The 20,329-nt window shown below is 45.5% G+C and overlaps 8 protein-coding genes across 8 annotated transcripts; 3 read left to right on the top strand and 5 right to left on the bottom strand.

The window, feature by feature from the left end:
* Positions 1 to 58: 58 nt before the first annotated feature.
* N7483_009538 (uncharacterized protein) lies at positions 59 to 984 on the bottom strand (the record flags this gene model as incomplete). The annotated part of the gene is made up of 2 exons (XM_057092965.1): positions 59 to 130; positions 199 to 984. The coding sequence occupies 2 exons, from the start codon at positions 982 to 984 to the stop codon at positions 59 to 61; spliced, it is 858 nt and encodes a 285-aa protein (XP_056944139.1).
* Positions 985 to 1,444: 460 nt separating this feature from the next.
* N7483_009537 (GPI anchored serine-threonine rich family protein) lies at positions 1,445 to 2,707 on the bottom strand (the record flags this gene model as incomplete). The annotated part of the gene is made up of 4 exons (XM_057092964.1): positions 1,445 to 1,611; positions 1,708 to 2,240; positions 2,317 to 2,457; positions 2,523 to 2,707. 4 exons carry the CDS (start codon positions 2,705 to 2,707, stop codon positions 1,445 to 1,447), a joined length of 1,026 nt encoding a protein of 341 aa, XP_056944138.1.
* A 1,937-nt stretch (positions 2,708 to 4,644) lies between these two features.
* On the bottom strand, positions 4,645 to 6,425 carry N7483_009536 (uncharacterized protein; the record flags this gene model as incomplete). Its single annotated transcript, XM_057092963.1, has 3 exons — positions 4,645 to 5,250; positions 5,311 to 5,667; positions 5,727 to 6,425. 3 exons carry the CDS (start codon positions 6,423 to 6,425, stop codon positions 4,645 to 4,647), a joined length of 1,662 nt encoding a protein of 553 aa, XP_056944137.1.
* Positions 6,426 to 7,628: 1,203 nt separating this feature from the next.
* Positions 7,629 to 9,354, top strand: N7483_009535 (uncharacterized protein; the record flags this gene model as incomplete). The annotated part of the gene is made up of 2 exons (XM_057092962.1): positions 7,629 to 7,655; positions 7,729 to 9,354. 2 exons carry the CDS (start codon positions 7,629 to 7,631, stop codon positions 9,352 to 9,354), a joined length of 1,653 nt encoding a protein of 550 aa, XP_056944136.1.
* Positions 9,355 to 9,727: 373 nt separating this feature from the next.
* N7483_009534 (peptide-methionine (R)-S-oxide reductase) lies at positions 9,728 to 10,438 on the top strand (the record flags this gene model as incomplete). Its single annotated transcript, XM_057092961.1, has 2 exons — positions 9,728 to 9,989; positions 10,056 to 10,438. 2 exons carry the CDS (start codon positions 9,728 to 9,730, stop codon positions 10,436 to 10,438), a joined length of 645 nt encoding a protein of 214 aa, XP_056944135.1.
* A 436-nt stretch (positions 10,439 to 10,874) lies between these two features.
* On the top strand, positions 10,875 to 12,834 carry N7483_009533 (uncharacterized protein; the record flags this gene model as incomplete). Its single annotated transcript, XM_057092960.1, is given in 6 exon segments — positions 10,875 to 10,983; positions 11,089 to 11,257; positions 11,310 to 11,354; positions 11,413 to 11,512; positions 11,568 to 12,218; positions 12,238 to 12,834. 6 exon segments carry the CDS (start codon positions 10,875 to 10,877, stop codon positions 12,832 to 12,834), a joined length of 1,671 nt encoding a protein of 556 aa, XP_056944134.1.
* Positions 12,835 to 13,704: 870 nt separating this feature from the next.
* Positions 13,705 to 15,088, bottom strand: N7483_009532 (putative integral membrane protein; the record flags this gene model as incomplete). Its single annotated transcript, XM_057092959.1, has 5 exons — positions 13,705 to 14,144; positions 14,202 to 14,269; positions 14,330 to 14,774; positions 14,839 to 14,875; positions 14,933 to 15,088. The coding sequence occupies 5 exons, from the start codon at positions 15,086 to 15,088 to the stop codon at positions 13,705 to 13,707; spliced, it is 1,146 nt and encodes a 381-aa protein (XP_056944133.1).
* A 3,893-nt stretch (positions 15,089 to 18,981) lies between these two features.
* Positions 18,982 to 19,631, bottom strand: N7483_009531 (uncharacterized protein; the record flags this gene model as incomplete). The annotated part of the gene is made up of 2 exons (XM_057092958.1): positions 18,982 to 19,374; positions 19,413 to 19,631. Coding segments are annotated over 2 exons (612 nt in total), but the record flags the coding sequence as incomplete, so codon positions are not given.
* Positions 19,632 to 20,329: the final 698 nt, after the last annotated feature.

Here is a 20,329-nt window from a genome sequence, read left to right as displayed (position 1 = left end):
TGTAATTTTCATACTGAATTCCATCAAGCAACTGCGTCTGCTTGGATGGTCAACCCAATCACAGCTTCAACCTCCCTGCATCCTCAACATCGAATTCCGTCGTACACAATAAAAATGTATCCTTCAGCGCCTGTAGATATAGAATAAGCATTGCATATCAAGTTGTCATGAACCATCAAATCCTCCAGGCGAACTCACCGATAATCGATATTTCTCATTAATCTTCTGATAATCCTCACCAGCAAGCATATCACAAAAATGTCGAATAGAAGGGTAATGCACAATAGAAATCTCATTCCACCATTCACTCTGCAATCGATCCCTCGATCCCCTTGAGTCACCAGCTCCATCCCCAAAGCCTGGAGGAACTACGTTCCCAACCAACTTTGCATTCCCGCCTCTTTTCCCTGCAACAGGTACAAAAGCCTGCCCATACTCATAATAACTCTTCTTCCCGTCTGGATGATGGAAATGGAGTAAATTAAGCATCGTTACTGGCCCAGAATGTATTTTTAAGAGTTGGTTCATGAAATCTAGAAGTTCAGGAGAAACTTCCAGATTTTGAGATGTGGATTTGGTGTCGGATCCTTTTAGGAGCTTGTCTAGTGAGTCGATGAGTGGCATTGATTCGGAGCTTGTTTTCAGGACTGCATCTCGAGTTGGATAGCTGCTTAATAGCTTTGATGGGATTCCTGTCGTTATTTTGTATTCGGCTTTTATGAACCGACGCAGCGTGCTTGGGATTGGATCTGCGGTTGCGGGTTCTGAAGAATCGGATCTGCTGCTTTTTTGTAGAAGGACAAGGAGATCCCATTGGGTTTTTGATAATGTGTCCTTGTCTAGTAGTGATGGTTGGATCACTATGTGTTGAGGGCGAGATGCGACGATGACATTGATATCTGGAGATTGTTTGAGTTGATGGATGAATGATTGCGTGTTGATGGAAGGTTCGAAGGCGAGGAGATGTAGAGTTAAGACAGGCATTTTGATTTATTTTCCAATAACTGGAATTGAGACTGAGTGATAGAATTTCAATATTGGAAGTTGGTTAAATCAACAATAGAAGAAAAGAGCGGTATGTAGTCTCGAGACGATGATTTCACTGCGGGGACTCGGGGAGAATCCTCATGCAAGTACAACCGAGGTTCATATCGGCAATCTTAATTGGCTGAGAAAGCAATTTATGAACGTGAATAACATTGCAATTTGCATTAATTGATTAATATCAAGGACATAAGTCCACAAGTCATAAAACACAACATTGAAACATTAGATCCAATCTCAGACAATTAAGCCTCATATCAAACTATACTTCCCCATTATTCCTGCACACAGTATGTTGAAACGAAAACATCATAGACACCAAGTAGTACGCTCGCATCATATATTTTAATCTTGCTCAAAGAAAAATTGAACATATCATTCCAAAGAACGAAGCAGATACTTAGAGTGCCAGAGCAAAGAGGCCCAGAAGCAAGCTGCCGGCCTGGTTCGGGGGCATGAGGTAGCCAGCTGCATTCGAGGTCGTAGCCGATGCGGTCTCAGTGGACGACGAGGTTTTCGTGTGCTTGGTGGTAGTGGACGTGGTCATGGAAGTCATGGTAGAAGTAGCTAGAAGATCCAAGTTAGCATCCAATCGAACTCTCGTAGCTTAGTGGTCAAAATTCAAGTAAAACTGGAAACCAATACATGGCACCATTCACTCACCACTCATAGTGGAGCTAACGGTGCTTGTAGAAGATGGAGTGCGAGACATAGATGAGGAGGACATAGATGAAGATGGGGAAGATGTAGACAGGGAAGAGGATGACGAGATAGTGCTTGAACTTGAAGGGGTTGAAGTCCACGAACTGGAAGATAGAGAGGTGGACGCACTGGTAGATAGGCTCGTCATAGAAGATGATGTAAAGGCAGAAGTAGAAGTAGGTGAAGTAGTAGATGAAGGAGAAGTGGTATGGGTAGACGCACTGGTGGAGGAGTGAGTAGCGCTCGAAGAAGTAGAAGAAGCTGTCGCAGAAGAAGTATGAGAAGCAGAAGTCGAACTCATAGTCGAGGACGCAGAAGTAGAAGGCATAGAAGTCGACTCAGATGCAGAAGTAGACAAACTTTCACTAGCAGTACTGGTTTCCTTACCAGAGCTAGAGGCTGCCTCAGCCTTGGATGGAGTCACTTTGAACTGCTGTGACTGAGCCAAAATGCCACCATCACTCGGAGAAACAAAGTTGACCTGGTAGCCACCACTGTATGATAAGTCTTGGTGTTAATATCTGTCATATCCAGTCTAGAAAAGGGGCGTCCTCAGCAACTCTCGCATACCCAGTGTCAACATCGCCAACATCCTTGGCCTTGATCGAATATTTTCCCAAACTGGTGTCGACATTTGAAGCTACCAACTCCTGTGTGTTTGGGTACACATTCTGATTGACTAGATAAATGTCCATGGTCGGGGGATCGGTCCTAGTGAATAGCATGTTGAGTATTGCCAGAGCTGGATATTATCGTTGAATATTCAAGTCACTCACGACACAGCTTGCCACCTGACCGTGATAGAGTCATCCTGGGGGACTTTCTGATTGATAGCAGGGGTCAAGATACGGAGACCTAATATTGACATTGTTAGATCAAATCGTTTCAAAAAGGCCTCGACTGTTGTACCTGCAGCTGTAGCGGCAAAGGCCACCAGGGAGGAAGAGAAGGCAATGCGCATTGTGATTGACTAGTCAAGATCAGCAGCAATGTTGAGCAAGAAAATACTAGTACTAGGAGTACTCCGTGTTCCTGGTATAAAACGGAAATTATAGTAGAGACCAGAACATTGCAGGATGGAAAGAGAACCGAGGAAAAGGCCGAGAGGACAATATCTTATATGATTTCTGGAAACTTGAAGAAAAGGGCTCTCCTGATTCCAAACCAATCTTTATTTTTGGACTGTGTTGATGTTCCCATGCGTCATGTCTCATGCGTCCATATTAGAGGAGTACAAAGGCTTGAAGGCAGGGGCTATGTCCTTCGTCCCCAACTACATGTATACCAGCTTACTCTGAAGAGGTCAAGACCCTTATCATGCACCCACTTGTGATGTACTGGTTCTTCGTCCAAACTTGAATCTTGGACCGGCGAGTTCATGCCACACAACCTCTCTAATTTAAACCGGCCGCGCGTCATAGTCCCTGCACATGTGTGCAGTACCTGTCTGTTTTGCAAGCGAGAAGGTTTCGCCGCATCTTGACTGTTATTTGATCCTTATTATTGGTCAAGATATAACCCCTGGGGTCACCGCTGCAGCCCGTTTAACATAAGTACATATTAGGTACTGATCACTGGACACTCTACTTGATAACAGTGTGGTTACTCAGTCGCTGACAAAAAAAGGTGGATATTATTTAAAAATAATGTGAAAATACTAAGTTGATTTGCTAGTTTACATACCTATTTGGAGCTGAGTTCAAATGTTCTTCTAATATCTACTAGCTAACACACTGTACATCCATACATCCATACAAAGTGTACCATGATTAATTCCTAGAACCCAATCATGATGGCAGCATTATTCTTCAATGCCCCAACAATTACCTCGCCAAGAATGAACCCGATGGCCCCAGCACATCGGAAAAGCTGGACTTTGTTTGTACAGGGTCTCGGAAAGCGACCATGGATCTATGTATGACAAGGACAAGGGCCGAGCTCGTTAATGTTTGCAACCCGACGCCTACACGCTACACGGGGATGCTAATAATTAATGTATGGCGAGCTCCAAAATAGTCCTTAGATGCTGACCTTTGAATGAATGATTGTCATATTGCTATTGAAAGTTCAATGTTAGTCATCTGCTTTGAATTACTAGTAACCAAACATGGCTGCCTTCAGGTTAGTTTTCCACAACAACCAACAGTACTCGTACAGCATGAGGACATTATCGGAAGAGTCTTGATTGGGCAGCAACTGGTAGAAACTAAAATACTTCAATCTTCGGCTATTGTTGCACCTCAAATCCCTGTTATGGTTGTGGAAAATGACCCTGGGCCTGACGCGTATTTGTCCTCTCCGACGCCTCCATACTTGTCGGAGGTACTTGCACATTCCCCCAGACTTCTTATTCTCTCTATTTTGATAGCGACATGAATAGGTATGCAGTAAAGAATCTTGGAAGCTGCCAGTGTTGGCGTACATCATGATCTGAAACTATTCAAATGTTTGTGGCAATTTCCACATGCGCATATGTAATTCACTAGCAGATGTCTCGTTTAGGATTGACGTCAACCTATTGAAATATTGCGGCAGTAGATAGGTGCTGAGTTTATTAGATTCACGCAGCCTTCAAATGTTGAATTACCCAAGTTCCAGTGCTATAGCATAAGCTACAAGTCACTTGTGCTCTCAAGATTCCCGATTTCGAACATTGGAAATCTTCTTTCCATACCTTCACACAGAAAATTTGAATCATACTGGTACATTGAATCCTATCTGAGCGATATTAACAACATTTGAAGATATGTTAGAGCCCGTGGTCTGCGTACATAAGGCCACATGCCTGCCCAGTGTAGAACCTCCACTTCTCATGCCTCTCCACATACACCGTTCTTCCTCTTCATCGGATCATTCTCAACAAGATCTAAGCCTTATTCCGGGGTCCTAGTGATAGCCTCACTGAGCAATGATGCTCCGACCTCCATCCACGGTGATTCTGTTACGAATCTGCAGATGGACAAAGTTCGCTCCAAGCTTGACAACTCGGTGGTCCTCACTAAGAAGGCTCTCCAACTCCAAGTCGTCACTGCTAGCCGAACCATAGTCTTCGTAATAAAGTGGTGGCCAGTCTCGCTTCGCCGCCTCACCCGAGTCACCCCACCACTCACTCACTTGGTTTTTACCCCCTTCCTTCCAATTCTTCCCTCCTTCAGCCACGCGGTCTCCAGTTTCCTTCGTCACGAACATACCGGTAGGGCAGAATAGAAGGGCCTGGCCGGTTTTCAGGTTCACGATGCGGCGGAACAGGTCATTTTCGAAAGCTTGGGCGTCTGTGACTTTATCGCCACTGGCGCCAGCGAGGTGAGATCTGATGGCTTGAAACCATGCAGGCGAATTGAACCGGTGAATCAAGGTAAAGTTGCAAAGATCGAGGAACTGGGGAGAAACGGTCGGTTCCTGGGTGGCAATAATTACCCGGGTGGCCAGATGGCGCTGCTGGCGTACGATCGAAAGGAGGGTATCGTTCAGTTCAGCTGCTTCGGAAGATTTGGCTCCAAGGAACTTGGCATGCTATATCAGCTTCGAAACTTCAAATCCGGTCAGCTAGAACAAATAACTAACCTTGTGGGCTTCGTCAAGAGCGAAAATCCGGCCTGCATTCTGGCGTTCCTTCAAAAACAGAGAGATGGCGATGTTGAACAATGCACACGCATCATCCGGGTCCACAAAAGGACAGCTGAGATCAATTATGGTGAGAGTGCCTTTCTCGAACTTCCACATCTTCTCGACAGGCATGGCACCCTTCTTGGGACTATCCTTCTCAAGGAACGACTCAAGAACGGCCAATCGCATCGAAAGCGGAACTGCCTGTCCCTTTATGAAATCCTGCTTGCCGAGCAATTTCTTGAATTGCTGATAATCGAAAGTCGTACGGCCTTGGTTCGTAATCGCCATTTCTCGCAGGATTTTCATCACAACCTGGAAGATAAAAGTGAGAAACTTGATTCGAGTACGTCTTATCCTTGTCTTGAACTTACATCCATGTAAAGCGGCTGGCTCGTTTTATCATTCATGCCCATCAGGGTCTTCATCATGGCGATGTTCAAATCTTTCTTGGGCAGGTACATGGGCTCGACTGTCACTTTGGTCTTGCCTCGAACGCCAGGCATTTTGAGGTACATCTCCTTCATTGCCATGAAGTTGGTTGGGGAGACTAGTACTCTGACTGGGATTCCGGCGGAGCACAGATATGCGGCCTCACACAACTGAGTGCTAGCGAACGAGGTGAACTTGTCGTAATGCAAGACAAGCCCTGCGAGGGGAGAGGATAACTTTCCAGCTGGGGAAGACTTGATCAACGCGTTCTCAAGGATGCAAGACAAACTATGGCTTTTGCCGCTTCCCTGACTGCCACAGATGAAGCCTGACCACGGGGCTGAAATGTTGGTGTAAATCAGACCGGCCTGGCTAGCTCTTTCGGTGCGGCCCTTCAGTTGACTGCCCAACACACCATACTGAGGGAAAATAGGATGGTTGCTATTGGTTTTGTTGTTCTTGTTATCAGTTCTTGCGGTGGCACTCAGTGAAAGATGGGCAGAGAGAGAGAAGATAGGTGCGGTTGTGACTTCCTCTGCCGAGTAACCAGTTGAAGCTGTATGCTGCTTCGAGTTCTCTTGACTGTCAAAGATTTGAAGGTGCTTTAGGCTTTCAGCCGTGAGATCCCATGGGGCGGACATCATGACTGTTGCTGTGTTGCACAACAGGGGGGTTGATGGAATAAGAGGGACAGTGGGGAGAGAAAGGAAGGAGAAAAGAAAGATGTGAGGCAGAAGGATTTTAAACCCCCCCACGCCGAGAACAAACAACAGCCTGAGAAAAAAAAGCGACAAAAACGACAAATGATTGATGGGCGCCGGCGATGATAGTTTCAAGTTGCTGGAACACGTTGTTACGCACGTTGTGACGTTTTCAGGCTGATACTATATTGTCCATTGGCATACGATCATATTCTTCAATTTTAGGAATGCTTTGCAATTCGATGCTGACTCGTTATCTAGATTGATCAATCTAATATCTGCATGTGTTGGCATATACATCAACTTCAAATTGGAGAGGCAACGAATCAACTTGGAGAGGCAACGATTTAAACTCGGAGCTACTGGTAAAAGGAAAGAAAACATTTTGAAGGACTCGTGTACATGTGCCAGTGCAATCTTACAATCTTATGCACATGTGGACTACTACTAATACTAGTATCTGAACATTTGGAACCCACCTGGGCACATATACATGCAAGTATTTATATACAACTCCGAGTCATGAACTTATGTACCCATTATGTAGTATGTAGCACTTGAGGTTGAAACTGAACATTTGAATATGCTCAGCTTGAACTTTGAAGTTCAAATGTTACATACATCACGATTGATGTGGTCATAATGTGATAGCCAGGAATACCACTGGCAATATACAAAGAATATCTTCCCCCATTTGAACATAAAAGACATCCATTTGAGTTCTTATTTTTTGTTAAATTTTACCCATTTCACGTTTTGAACCTCAGAACTAGTCTTCAAAAGAAAAAGAAAGTCTGCTATTAGGGTTAAGACTAGAATCTACTACGTACATATGTAGTAAATAGAGATCCACTTGAGGATTGACTTGACGTTAAGATGGGGCGGTGGGATATTTGTCAGGCAGAAAACTGTTTTTGTTGACGTGGTTTATCACCTGCTTGAGTTCACCCCGCTCTTGAACAATCGGTTCTTTCACTCTCTCCAACTTACCGCTTTCTCTATCACACTGACCGCCTTCATCAATTCTATCAGAGTTATCAGTCTCCAGGGCTCTTGTTCACAACCAGCAAGAATATTCTGTAAGGAGGCTCATCGTGTCTGGCCTAGTTGCCTTGACCGCCTGTCTGCCCAGGTCATCCAACTATGCAGGAACCTAAGCATTCGCTCGCTGTAAGTAATATACAGCACAGAAATGCACCAGTGTCTTGACTCCTTGAATTAACACAGATGGACCTTTCAGGAGCTACAACGGAAATACTGCCCACCAATAGATGATGCTCTCTTTGCTGCCATAGCTTCTGACTATGACTTGTCACAGCCAGACAGTGAAGCTGAACTTCGTGCATGCTTGGAAACCCTGAAAGAGTCAGCGATTGAACAAGAGAATCTTCCGTTTGATCCTTCTGGAACAGCAAATAACTCTGGTGATTTTTCCGAAGAATGGGGCATTAATTCTGATCATGGCACTTCCATGCATGACCGTTCAACCCTAAGAACTGCAACTGAAAGCACTAGCATTTCGGATGACAGTCAGACCAGGCCCAGTTCTGGTCCTCCTAAGTCTCGCGCTGCATACACAGTAGCAGCTGATGGATCTCTTAAGCTGTCGGGTGCGAGTAGTGATGATAAAGTGGCTAGTCTTTCGGAGATGTTTCCCACCCTGAGCACGCTGCGTATCACCCACACCCTGAAGAAAACGGATCAAGATCTGGATAAGGCCATGGATGAACTGCTGAATCATTCATTTTTTGGCGAGACCCAATTAGATGATGAGTCCCAGATCTTAGTTCCAAAGGGAATTGAAGGTTTCAACACCGATTGGACTAATGTCGGTCAAAAAAGTGGACGCAAGCAGAAGAAGCAAAGGCAGAAGCAGAAGCAAAAGGCATATTCTGCCCCAACTTCACCTGCAGACGGCCCACCCATCAATAAATGGGAAGCTGCGAAGGAAGACATTGATTTCATTTGCTCCAGAGCAATTGGCCTCTCTGTAGAGAAGGTCAAGTCGGCGTACCATGCAAATGGCGCGTCAGTACCACTCACGATCCGAGCCTTGGCCTTTGCAGCAGCCCCTAAAGACAGTCGTGAGATTGATGAAGATGCTGTCATGTTGAGCCAAGTCGCTGAACTGGCACATGAGCATCTTACCATCCCAAAGACTGCCTTAATAGGGCTTCTTAGGATTACCCGTAGTATGATTTCTGCAACCAACGAGTTGGCTGCAGTTATGGTCCAACAACCAGAATCCCCGGCCCACGAGGTAATCAAATTCAAGGCTGAGCCTTTGAATCTGGAGGATGAGGATGAGAACATTCCCTACTCCCGGGGCTATAGTGAAGGAGGATCATACAGCGCATTGGGTTATGAGCAAGCTCGAGCTGCAGCAAATGAGCACTTTGCTGCGGGATCCGCCGCCTATCGACAAGCAGTAGAAGCAAGTCGTCGTGCCAGGTCTCATCATTTGTATGCTGGGGCGGCTGCAGTCTACCGTGAGCGAGGGCAAGAACACCGGGAACTCGGTATGCAGCGACTGGCAACAGCCTCGGACAGACTTGTCGATCGTCAATCAAGTGGTTGCCAGCTTGATTTGCATGGTGTTACGGTGCTTAATGCCATCAGAATTACCCGTGAACGAGTCGAGGCCTGGTGGGACGGTTTGGGAGATACCAAATACGTCCGTGGTGGCGGAAAGCATGCTCATGATGGCTTCAAGATTGTTACTGGTGTTGGAAACCATAGCCACGATGGCACCGCTCGCTTGGGGCCTGCAGTTAGCAAGATGCTCCTGAAGGAGGGCTGGAGTGTGGAGATCGAGCGTGGTTTCCTGATCGTCACGGGTAAATCTCGAGGCGCAGCGCAGCGCAGATAATTGTTCGAGTCTGGTTTGTTTTAAGCATCAAATACCCACATAGCATTGAGCGACGGCGTTTGAAGAGTATGAGTGGGTTATTTCAATTTTACTTCAAACTCATTTTTACTTCAAATTTGCCTGATAAAAAAAATATGCGATATTATTGTAATACTAGTAGTATCCATCTCTCCGCCTTTTTATATGTCTGCCACTGGCAGGTGAACAGGGATGGATGGATGTACACATTGTGTACTCCGTATACTCCAGCAATCACCGAACCTTTGGAACCATTGGAAGCTCCCCGCAGTGATGACGTAAAAATGGCTGGACCCTTCAGTCCACATGAACTTCTTCAAGATTCCACAGCAAAAACAACTTCAAATTTATCCTCATGCGATCCCAAACTGTACGTCTTTTGATTTCATCTATCAGGCAGCGGGCCCTCTCCTCATCTGTTCCTCCTCTCCGACCTTTCTATACCTCTGCCCGCACCACCAAGCGTCAAACACCAGGGTCCAAGGCACTCCGAGCAGCTCCGACAATCCCGTTCTTTAGTGCTTTCTTCAGCTCCAACAAACCAGAAGAATCTACCGAAAGCATGTCGTACCCTGATGAGCGAAGCGAGGACCAGTGGCGAGCGGTTTTGAATCCCGGTGAGTGCCTACACAGGTGATAGGAAATCAATAAGTTCGATTTGCTCATACAGGAGTGTTTCTTAGAACAATTTCGCATTCTCCGTGAGAAGGGCACTGAGCGTGCTGGTACTGGCGAATATGACTCCCATTATCCATCCACGGGTACTTACAATTGCGCTGGCTGCGATGCGCCCCTATACACGGCCAATCATAAGTTCAAGTCCGGCTGTGGCTGGCCTGCCTATTTCGATTCGATCCCAGGTGCTGTGAAGAGACATGTTGATAACACCTTTGGCATGAAGCGCACGGAAATCGTCTGCAGCAACTGTGGAGGTCATCTCGGTCATGTCTTCGAGGGTGAAGGGTACCAAACGCCGACCGATGAGCGGCACTGTGTTAACAGTGTCAGTCTGCGGTTTACGGAAGATGGATCTGCTAAAGGACCTGCTGAGAAATCAAAGGCATAGGGTCAATGGTATCAAATTAAATAATATTTCAAATGTGACATTCTTTTTTTTTCTTTTTTTTGAGGAGTTGATACTAGTAGTCGTAGTAAACAAGTTCCAACTTCAACTTGAGTCGTTGGCATATATATGGAGACATGGGGAGGACCTTGGTAGCCCCAAAATTGACAGAACTGAACCAACCAGAACAGTGATATATGACTACCATATTATTCCATAGGGTCAAAAGCAAAAGATGAAATTTCCTCATGCAAGTCACTTCTTTATGACAAAGATCTTCACTTTATATGTAACTGCGGGAGTGGCAGTCCCGATCCACCGTATATTTGCCTGCAAGCCAAGGTTAGGCCGCATTGTTCGGCTCCCAGTTCCCCTTCAAGTTCCCGCCACCTGCGCTGAACTCCTTTCACTCAACTTCTCCCCGCGATTGTTATAGACCATGTCTCGACGCGCGACACCGGGCCAGGCTGCCCAAAACCAGCAGACCATTAAGGCTCTGTTGAAATTAGAGACCAACAAGATCTGTGCTGACTGCAAGCGCAACAAGCGTTAGTGTCCTAACCCCTCCAATAGGCTGCTCACGCGCTCCTATGTGATATCTGTTATTTGTACTTAAAGAGAAGAGAATTGCTAACCGTCTCCGTCCAATTTAGACCCTCGATGGGCATCATGGAATCTGGGTATCTTTATTTGTATTCGGTGCTCGGGAATCCACCGTGGAATGGGTACACACATTAGTCGAGTCAAGTCTGTGGACCTCGACGCCTGGACCGACGAACAACTTCAGAGTGTGATTAAATGGGGCAATAGCAAAGCCAATAAGTCAGTTTGAACTCAATTGACTGGGCGAGTAAGCTGCTAATGTGTCTTATAGGTATTGGGAAGCTAAGCTAGCACCTGGCCATGTGCCATCTGATGCGTGAGTTATTTATCTGGACTTGAATTTGAGATAGCAATGACTGACAGCGCATGAACAGTAAGATCGAAAACTTCATTCGCACCAAGTATGAGTCTAAGCGCTGGGTGATGGATGGTCCTATGCCGGATCCCTCAACTCTCGGAGATGATGACGATGTCGTGAGTGCCCAGGGAATCCCGATATTGATGGAACAACATAAACTGACAATATCAGCCACTTGCTGTCGTACAGGAAAAAGCGAAGATTGAACGCTCTGCCTCCCAAAGAGCCGCCCCTAGTCAGTCTCCCGTCCGGCGACCACAGCCTTCGATTGACCTATTCGGCGATGATATCTCTCCTCCTGTGCGCCCTAGTACCACCGAGCCTGCTAGTCGCGCGCCGCCAAAGCCCTCCCAGCTTATTCAACAACCCAAGGCACAGAAGCCAGGTGATTCTTTACTTGGTCTCGATTTCTTTGGCAGCACCCAGCCAACTGCCGCAAGTCGCCCGGCGAGCACTTCTTCCACACCTGCCGCTCCCAGTGGCATGTCCCGTCCAGATCTGAAACAGTCGATCTTATCCCTCTACTCGAAGCCCCAGCCTGCCCCAGTGCAGCATGAGCGCAATAATTCTTTTGGAGACATGGCTGCTCCGGCAGTCCACTCTGCATCTTCGAACATGGGTGGTTTGACAGACGCTTTCAGCGGACTGAGCTTCCCCACCACTACTTCCCCTCCCCTGCCCAAGCCGGCTGAGAAGCCGTCTCCTTTCGCCAATCTCACCAGTTTCTCGACCACCAAGTCAACTCCTGCGGCTCCCAAGGTGACTTCGCCGTCGGGTTCAGCTAGTGGCGGCTTTTTTGATAGCCTGACCTCCCCCCACTTTGTCCGCACCCAAACCCCAGTCACGAAATACTTCTTTCTCGAACTCCCAAGACTTCGGTTTCGGTGGATTTACTTCTCCGCCGCCACCCAAGCCTTCAAAGCCCAACCCCCCGTCGTCAGCTTTCTCTAACGATCTCTTCGACCTCTCTTCCCCATCTATGACCTCGGCCGCACCCCCGAAGCCCAGAGTCACCTCTCCGCAACAAGACATGAGCTCTGCATTTAATCTCTCCAGCCCATCTTTCCAGTCTCACGCACCTCCAAAGCCCCAGGCGCCCGCTGCCACCATTGCTGCCGCCGGTATTATGGATCCCTGGGGTGGAAATGCCTGGAGCACTCCTGATCCCGCCCCAGCACATGTCCCAGCTCCCGCCACTCCTGCCGCTTCCATGATGAAGGTCCCCGATACCTTGACCGCTAATGACTTCGGAGGCGGCTGGAGTGCTCCCAGTGCGGCATCCAAGCCAGCCCCTGCTGTGGCTGAGGATGAAGACTTTGGAGGCTGGACAAGTGCTGCGCCCGTTTCTTCCGGACCTACTATTACCTCGAACAACTCAACCAAGCCGGCAGGCGGGTTTGGTGGATCTGACGACCTATTCTCCAATGTGTGGGAGTAAAAAAAAGGGATTTCATTTGATAGGAAATGAAATAAAACCTATACCTCACGTTTTATCTTGCATTATAGTGGTAGCACCTCTGCGTTTTGCACATAACTGGCGTTCGCGTCAAGACTCGTTCTACATCTCATCCTGTCCTGTTCACAACCTTCTCCTCCTTAAGACCTCTTAGCATTGGATTGCGGGCATATCCCGGATGCAAATGGGCTGGTCTCATCTTTTACATTCGTTGCTTCTGGCGTGTACACTGGCTTTATTGTCCTAATCCTTTTACTTTACATTGTGGCTAGTATGTGATGAATGCATCATGAATTACACATGGCTGATGTTGATGTTGATGTTGCCCAGTTTGGATTTCTGTTTTCTGAGCCCTAGTTTCAATAGACATTCAATTTTTATTAAATATTTTCCATTTCAGAGAAATTGTACTACTAGTTGTATGACTCGGATTCGTATTGTGATCGAGTACTGAGAAGTACTACCATGCACATGTATTCTTCTAAACTCGACTGTGTCGCCTATACTGCGACGGGTATATCAAATGTCCAACAAAGCCAATCCAACAATAATCCTCCCAACATGAAATAAAATAAGAAAACCACCCATAGAAGTTATATGCAACAAAAAAAAGAAAATGACACAGGAAGGTCGAGAAGAAGAAAGGAAAAGGTAATTCGTGGTGACGAGAAAAAAAAGTGTCTGGTATAAGAAAAGTTGAGGTATCAATGAGAAAGGTGAAAGAAAAGGGTAGAGAATGAAGAAAAGATAGGTGAAGAGGTGAGTGAGGTGAAGAAGTGAGGTGAAGAAGTGGAGAAGTGAAGAGAAAGAAAAGAAAATATAAATCATAAAGAAGGAAGTCAAAGATCAAGATCAGAAACTATCTTGTCGCTTCGACACTAGATTTTTCGTACTGCCAGCATCATCTTGGACAGCGGGTGTGGAAATCGACTCCTGCGTAACAAAAGTCGTAACCTTGATTCCCACAAAGCCGTTCTTGAGATCATGTTCCTTGGTGAAACTATCATGGGATGGTGACAAGTTCTCCATGTCGTAAAGAGGATCATCGAGCTCGCGACCTCCAATGACAGATGCGTGTACGTTTGTGTGATTGTTTGTGTGTGCAGTACCGGTAAGTGCACTCCGACCCATACGTGAGGGACGTGTTGTCTTGCTGCGGTAACCGTTGCTTCGAGTAGAGAAGATATGAGGGAGGAGTTTGGAGAGGAAAGCGCGTGTGCTTGGGAGGGCGGCGCAGATTAGAGCGACATTGCATTCGATTGCGGACCATTCAGCGGCACCGACGTTGTCATCTAAAGATTCATGTTAGTTGGGTTTCAATAGTATGATAGATTCAATTGTAAACTTACGAGTTGGGTCCTTTGAGTGAGAAATAACGAGAAGACTCTTCAAACGAAGAATACTAGTGATGACCACGCTGTAAGGGAGATTGGTTAGTAAGGTTCTAGAAGCGCATGTATGGGTACAAGGAACATACAATCCACCAAGAGCAAAGACTCCCATCAAAGCGTACTTCTGTTTTCGCGGAAGCTGCAAGGATCGAATGACAGGCATAGGGTAGATCAAGATCATGAGATCAGTCAAGATGTGGATACCCGAGTTCGAGAACCAGAGAGCTTCTTTGTTAAAGCAGAATCCATTGGCAGTGGGATCCCAGAACTTGCGAACTGGGACACAATTGGCCCAAGCACTGATAATAGTCCAGGTACCATACAAGGCCAGGAATCCGATGAGTAAGTTGCAGGCTAGACGCATGCGGGGTGTGGTGGAGAAGACTCGACGGTATTGAAGGAGAATAGACATCTTTGTGCTAATCAAACTGGTTTGATAGATTGGGACTGATGCCCAGAAGCATACCATTTGCGTGACGTAGATTCCGTGGGGAATACTCGTGTAGTGAGCACCCATTCCGTGGTAAACCTCTGGATGAGTATTAGAAGCATGATATAGACATAGGTGAACCTGATGGACTCGAATTTTACATACCACCCACGAATAATCCGAAGAATCCCCATGAGAAAGCCTGAATGAAATGATTAGTCTTCGTTCTAGGATATCCTTGAATCTGATAATCTCATACCAATCCAATTAGAATAGCATAGTCATCAGCACCCATTTGTTTCACCATCACAGCCCTGGTATAAATCCGAATAGCCACAAATAAAGTGGCCAAAGTGGTGAAGACCGTGCTGATCACCAGGGCATCATGGCCTCGAGGTGTGGAGAGGGTTGGCATTGTAGATGCAATGTAAAAGACTGGTCTTTCTTTCTTCCCAAGAACCCACTGTAGATCCGATGGATAGAGCAAAGAGACAAAGAAGTCCAAGAAAGAAGATCAGACCTGGGACCACTTTATTTAATACTTGATTCCACTTTTGAAAATGATCGTGGGGGTTTGAGCAGGACCCTCTTTTTACCTAAAGAGGTAAGATGATGAGATCCAGTGGAATTGAAGCACGGTTGCTAATGATTCGGCTTTTTTGTAGTTAAAAATCCACCAAAAAAGCCACGATGGGACTAGAGGATATAAGCTTAGGGGGAAAATAGAAGACTATTGGATTCCAGGAAGAATCTATTGTTATAATGATACCTGGAACCCTGGTGCGTTACCAATGCGCTACCAAATTTTGGCCTCAGTAACTGAAAATAATTCCAAAAAATCGTACGGAGTTCGCGGAGTATTTGTGGCAAATATTATTAAATAGGAATAGATCGACCATTCCATAGTAAGGCAAAGCTCCTTGACAGGGTTTAACTGTTGGAGTCGATGCACATGTACCCAGTGCCCGGAGAGCAAGGCTATTGGGAGTCCGAATTACATACGGAAAACTGTGGGACACTCTTCTAGTCCGTTGATGTGACATTTCTTTGTTTTTCAGGGGGATCCTCGAGGGCAATGTGGAGCCTGAATGTCTAGACACATCATGAACCATGAACATGAAGAAGCTAGGCTGTATATCCACATGGTCTGTACTGCGTAAAGCGGAGCTGATTTTTGAACGTGGGATCCATATCAGAGTTGGAGTTGGAGTCTGGTGCAATGTTTTTATTTCCCCTCGGCTTTCGTGGTGTCAAATTTGATATGCCGTGTTCGATCCATGGAACTTGATCGCCATAGAAATGTTAAAAATGAATTTCTGGTGAAATCATTGGCAAACATGGATATTATCAAGTGGAGACTTCAAGTCTGGCCAAACAGCTACAATGGTTATAAAAAGCCATGTTTCTGTTTTGTTTTCTTTGTTCTTTCTCTCGGATTTCCATGCAGCAGACTTCTCGGAGTACGAAGCCGATCATAATTCTAAACTTGAAGTCCTCGAGGATCAATTACCAAGGGTGTGCATCACAGTGCATGTATACTAGTTTAGCGGGGTTCCGGGATCGGGGTATTACGCAAAAGCAATAAATCTGATCATGAACACCATAGCTCGGGGTCGATTTCCTTGGTAAAGACAAGAATCCGTTCTACCGGGGACCCAAACCAAGGTTAGTGTCCTGTCAACTCAACCCAGGAACACCCCGGGCCAAGAAATCGTGGCGGGCGATAGCTTCAATAGTGCGCAGGTTATCGGTACCGAGGCGGGATATGAAAGAAAAAGAATTTCTCCTTTAAGTCACTTGCAGATTTCACAATATCTTCTGCTCTGCCGGGGATCCGGGTCACAAAAATCAGTCAAAGACTCTTGCCTTCCAAGGTTATCAGACAGGGTTTGTATTAATTAAATAAATCCAGGGCCACATCTCGATCATCAGGGGTTCGTCTGTTTGTTGTATCCGTCCAACCGAGGGTCATCGTTAAACGCGCACGGTTCGCGCCTGGTTCCTGATTCGTCCCTGGTGGAGTCAGGTCTCTTGCGCGCGAGAATCGTGATTTTCAATGATCATTAGGGGGGGGCATTGACGTCTCCACTTCACTTGATTTGAGAGTATTGCTCCGTGGTGCTAGTCCTGTTGAGTGAGGATCTTCATGAACTGTGATCCACTGCTCTGCACTGCACTGGCATATTATCCTTCACGCTATGATGAGTGCGAGCTGCTAAATCAGAAACAGGGATAGTGCTGAGTGGTGGATAGGAGAAAAAGTGATAGTCAAACCTTGGAATGTAGTCGAATGCGGAGATATCAGCCACAACCTACTATATTAACTGAAATGTCTACGGAGCCGCTGTGCTGTGACGCAACACCTGGCATGGGCATGTTGGTCATTATTGTCCTCGTGATAGTCAAAATATAGTCCAAATATAGTCTTTATTGATTGTGTACCTCATGTTTGCACATTATTGAAACTCCGAGTCCACATGTTCATCAGATAAACTCAAGCATGGAGTGTTGGGTCATCAGATGAGAAACCCCTAATGTTGATATGCGATATCAAAGAGGATAAAAATGACAGTTTGAGATTTCAATGTTGCGATTGATGCAATTTTGAATGTTTTTACATAATTTTGATCCAGAATTAACTACTAGTATTTCTGAGTTGATTCAAGTTGTGAGCTAGTATGCACGATCTTATTGTAGAAGGCTACGGAGTATCCTCCACAGTATCATCAGTACTTACTTCTCGAGTCCCCTCCTCCACCCTTTAAAAGACAGGTGTTCAACCCTTGGAATGTTTACTATCAAGTGTATAACTTTAAGATGATATACCTTTAGTTGGACATTTTTAGGGGTGGGAGGCAAATAAAATAAGGATATGAATCCAATCAGAGCTGTGCTCGCGTGTGAGGGAAATATTAGTGAATTCAGAGACTTCATGATTTCCGAAGAAGTACTGTTCAAACTCTACTAAGCTATACAAGCTTAATAAAATGATTTGTGGTCTTTTGAAATCATATGTCAGGCAGGCTTTTCAGAATAATAAAAATAGCAAAATGCGAGGTAATGCAAAAAGTGATGCTCACATCCGGATTTGAACCGGAGACTTCACGATTACTAGTCGTGCGCTCTACCAACTGAGCTATGCGAGCCAGTTGATGCAGACCGGCGGACTTTGTGACATTATATGCCTGACAGCCTTCTAAGAAGGCAAAAAGAATGCCGAGATGAACCTGGAGACTTCACGATTTCCAAAACGTACTAGTTGTACACTCTACCAACTGAGCTATACGATGATCTGGATGACTCGGACCTACTGTACATGTAAGCACTATCGTTTTGGGGTAAGATGGATGGATAAATCAATCAATTGATTTTTTATCATCTTCAAGTTTGATTCCAACTTGAACCTTGGAAGGTTTTGTTTTCGGGATATAACATTCCAAGATTTGAATACACGGGTCCAATGGCACCACTGGCAGCTACTGGTAACACTGGAACTAGCATATATATGGATATACTACATCGATAGTATGTACAGTACCACTATATAGCCCCGGAGGAGTACTAGCAGGTACCTACTACATGCACATGTGTAGTATGCTACTCTACTACTACTAAGGGGTTGTAACTTGAACTTGAACGCCTTCTCAGTGTTGGGTCATCTCGAAGCACCCGATTCACCAAATGTGCATGATGATCTCCGGACTCCCGCTCATTGAACTACCCGTGCTTCCTATGAAACCAGCCTATATGGATACTAGTTAGGTCCTTAGTACCTCTTTAAATTCTACTGTGGATGCTTTGAGATGGATTTGAACGTGCGCATCTATAGCACATTATCTTCAAGCATTGCAAGGCTATCGTGTAATTCGATGCGAGCTTCAGGGGCTGCTTTCATCAGATCTCCAGTGATAACTTGCAACTTTTCGCGTGCACAGCCAGGGCCACTTCCCTTGGCAATGATCGAGAGTATTTCCTCATAAGCCCAAAGAGTCTGTAGCGACCCGTGCATCGAATAGCGCGTTCAAATGTTCGCAGGGACTTTTTCAGCATTACGTTCAAAAAATATCCTCATTTCTGGTGAGAGCCATTCCCACGTGTACATAGCCTACAGTTCCGCTGATATCTTCGAATCAGTATAGGATTTTCCTCCGCGTTTAAGACGATATTTGAGGGCTTGCTATCAAGGTGAGTTCGTCCTTTCTGGTATAATGACTCTTATGCTCTTCCCACCTGTATAGCCCATCGCATCCGTAAAGAATCACTTGGGACTACACCCTTGGTGGTGATTTGCTCCAGCGACACTCCCGGTTAGTATTCAAGTAAGAATCCTGTGATAACTATTGATATCTCATTTGATGGGTTGGTTTTGTATGGGTTTTCTGAAACAACCACGCCCAACAGTTGAGCAATATCTGAATGTCCACGGAGCTGTGAGAGGGCATCAATCTCATACAATATGTTTTGTGTGTCTCCAGGCTCGTAAACGGAGGGGTCAATTGTTTTGTACGCAAATTTTTGTTGCTCAAATGTGACAGTAGACACAGTAGGAGCAACGAACTTAGTTTTTTGCAGGCAACTTGCATCAAAAGTTCGTAAATCTTGAACATGCAAGTGACGTTGATCGATAGTCAGGGAGATAACTCTCCCTGGGTCTTCCATGATATTGCAGTGCATTTTATGGGCAACAGCAACGTAAAAGTTCTCGGAGAGTTGAAATTTATCTCGAATTGGAACCGAACTTTGAATAGGTCAAAACAAGGCTTGACGAAGTATGTATTATCCAAAAGTTGCAATCGAGTAAAATTGATTGCTTCAATAAATTTCCGAAATGTCGACCCGCGCTTTAAATATTCCAGTTCCGTGATTGATTCTGGCAGAGGCCCTTTCATAATGACTTTAACCCACCATGCACAGCCATTGTTGTGAAATACCAATATGTATGATGGCCAGCTGCCATTCTAATCATGATAAGATTTCAAATCCAGTCTGCAAGGAAAATAGCCAATAATTCCTAGCATTGTGGTTGATCAAAAACGTGCTTCAGCCAGCAATATAAAGCATCTGCGCGTTGAAGGGAGGCTAGGTACGTGATACATGATAGTGTATTGGGGGCTAAACTAAAAGGGGAATGTGCTAACTATAACAGGCAATTAACAGCTCTATAGATTACAAATATTACATAGACCATGTATTATTTCATACTCCATACAAGTCAGATCAACTCTTAAGCCGTGTTTCAGGCTCCACACTTGGGCCATCTCGGATTCTCGGATTCTCGGATTCTCGGATTCCCAGCCACCTTGTAAAAAAAGCACATGGCTGGGAAGGATTTATCTGCTTTTATAACATTCCCCAGTCGCTGCATTCCAGAATATTTTATCCATCTGTTTCTAAGAATCTTCTTCCATATTCACATTCTTGGAATATTGTCAATTTTTATTTTCTCAGCGCCGAGATCGTCTAGTACGGGGTACATTCACGACCCGTGGACTCTATATACTTCCGACGACTAAGCCAACGACTCAGCATCAAACCAGGCTCCGATTCAATTTCAATTTCATCCAGAATTCTTTCTATCTCTGCTACACAATCTCCTCTATCTCCGCGTGACTTTTCAAATCAAGCCACCATCAAGACTTGAGCTCAAAAGTTATCA

Source organism: Penicillium malachiteum (genome assembly GCF_028827825.1).
Source record: "Penicillium malachiteum strain IBT 17515 chromosome Unknown utg000004l:1.0-4883003.0:1.0-4884900.0, whole genome shotgun sequence".
Taxonomy (NCBI): Eukaryota; Fungi; Ascomycota; class Eurotiomycetes; order Eurotiales; family Aspergillaceae; genus Penicillium; species Penicillium malachiteum.
This window is presented reverse-complemented; position numbering and strand designations above follow the sequence as displayed.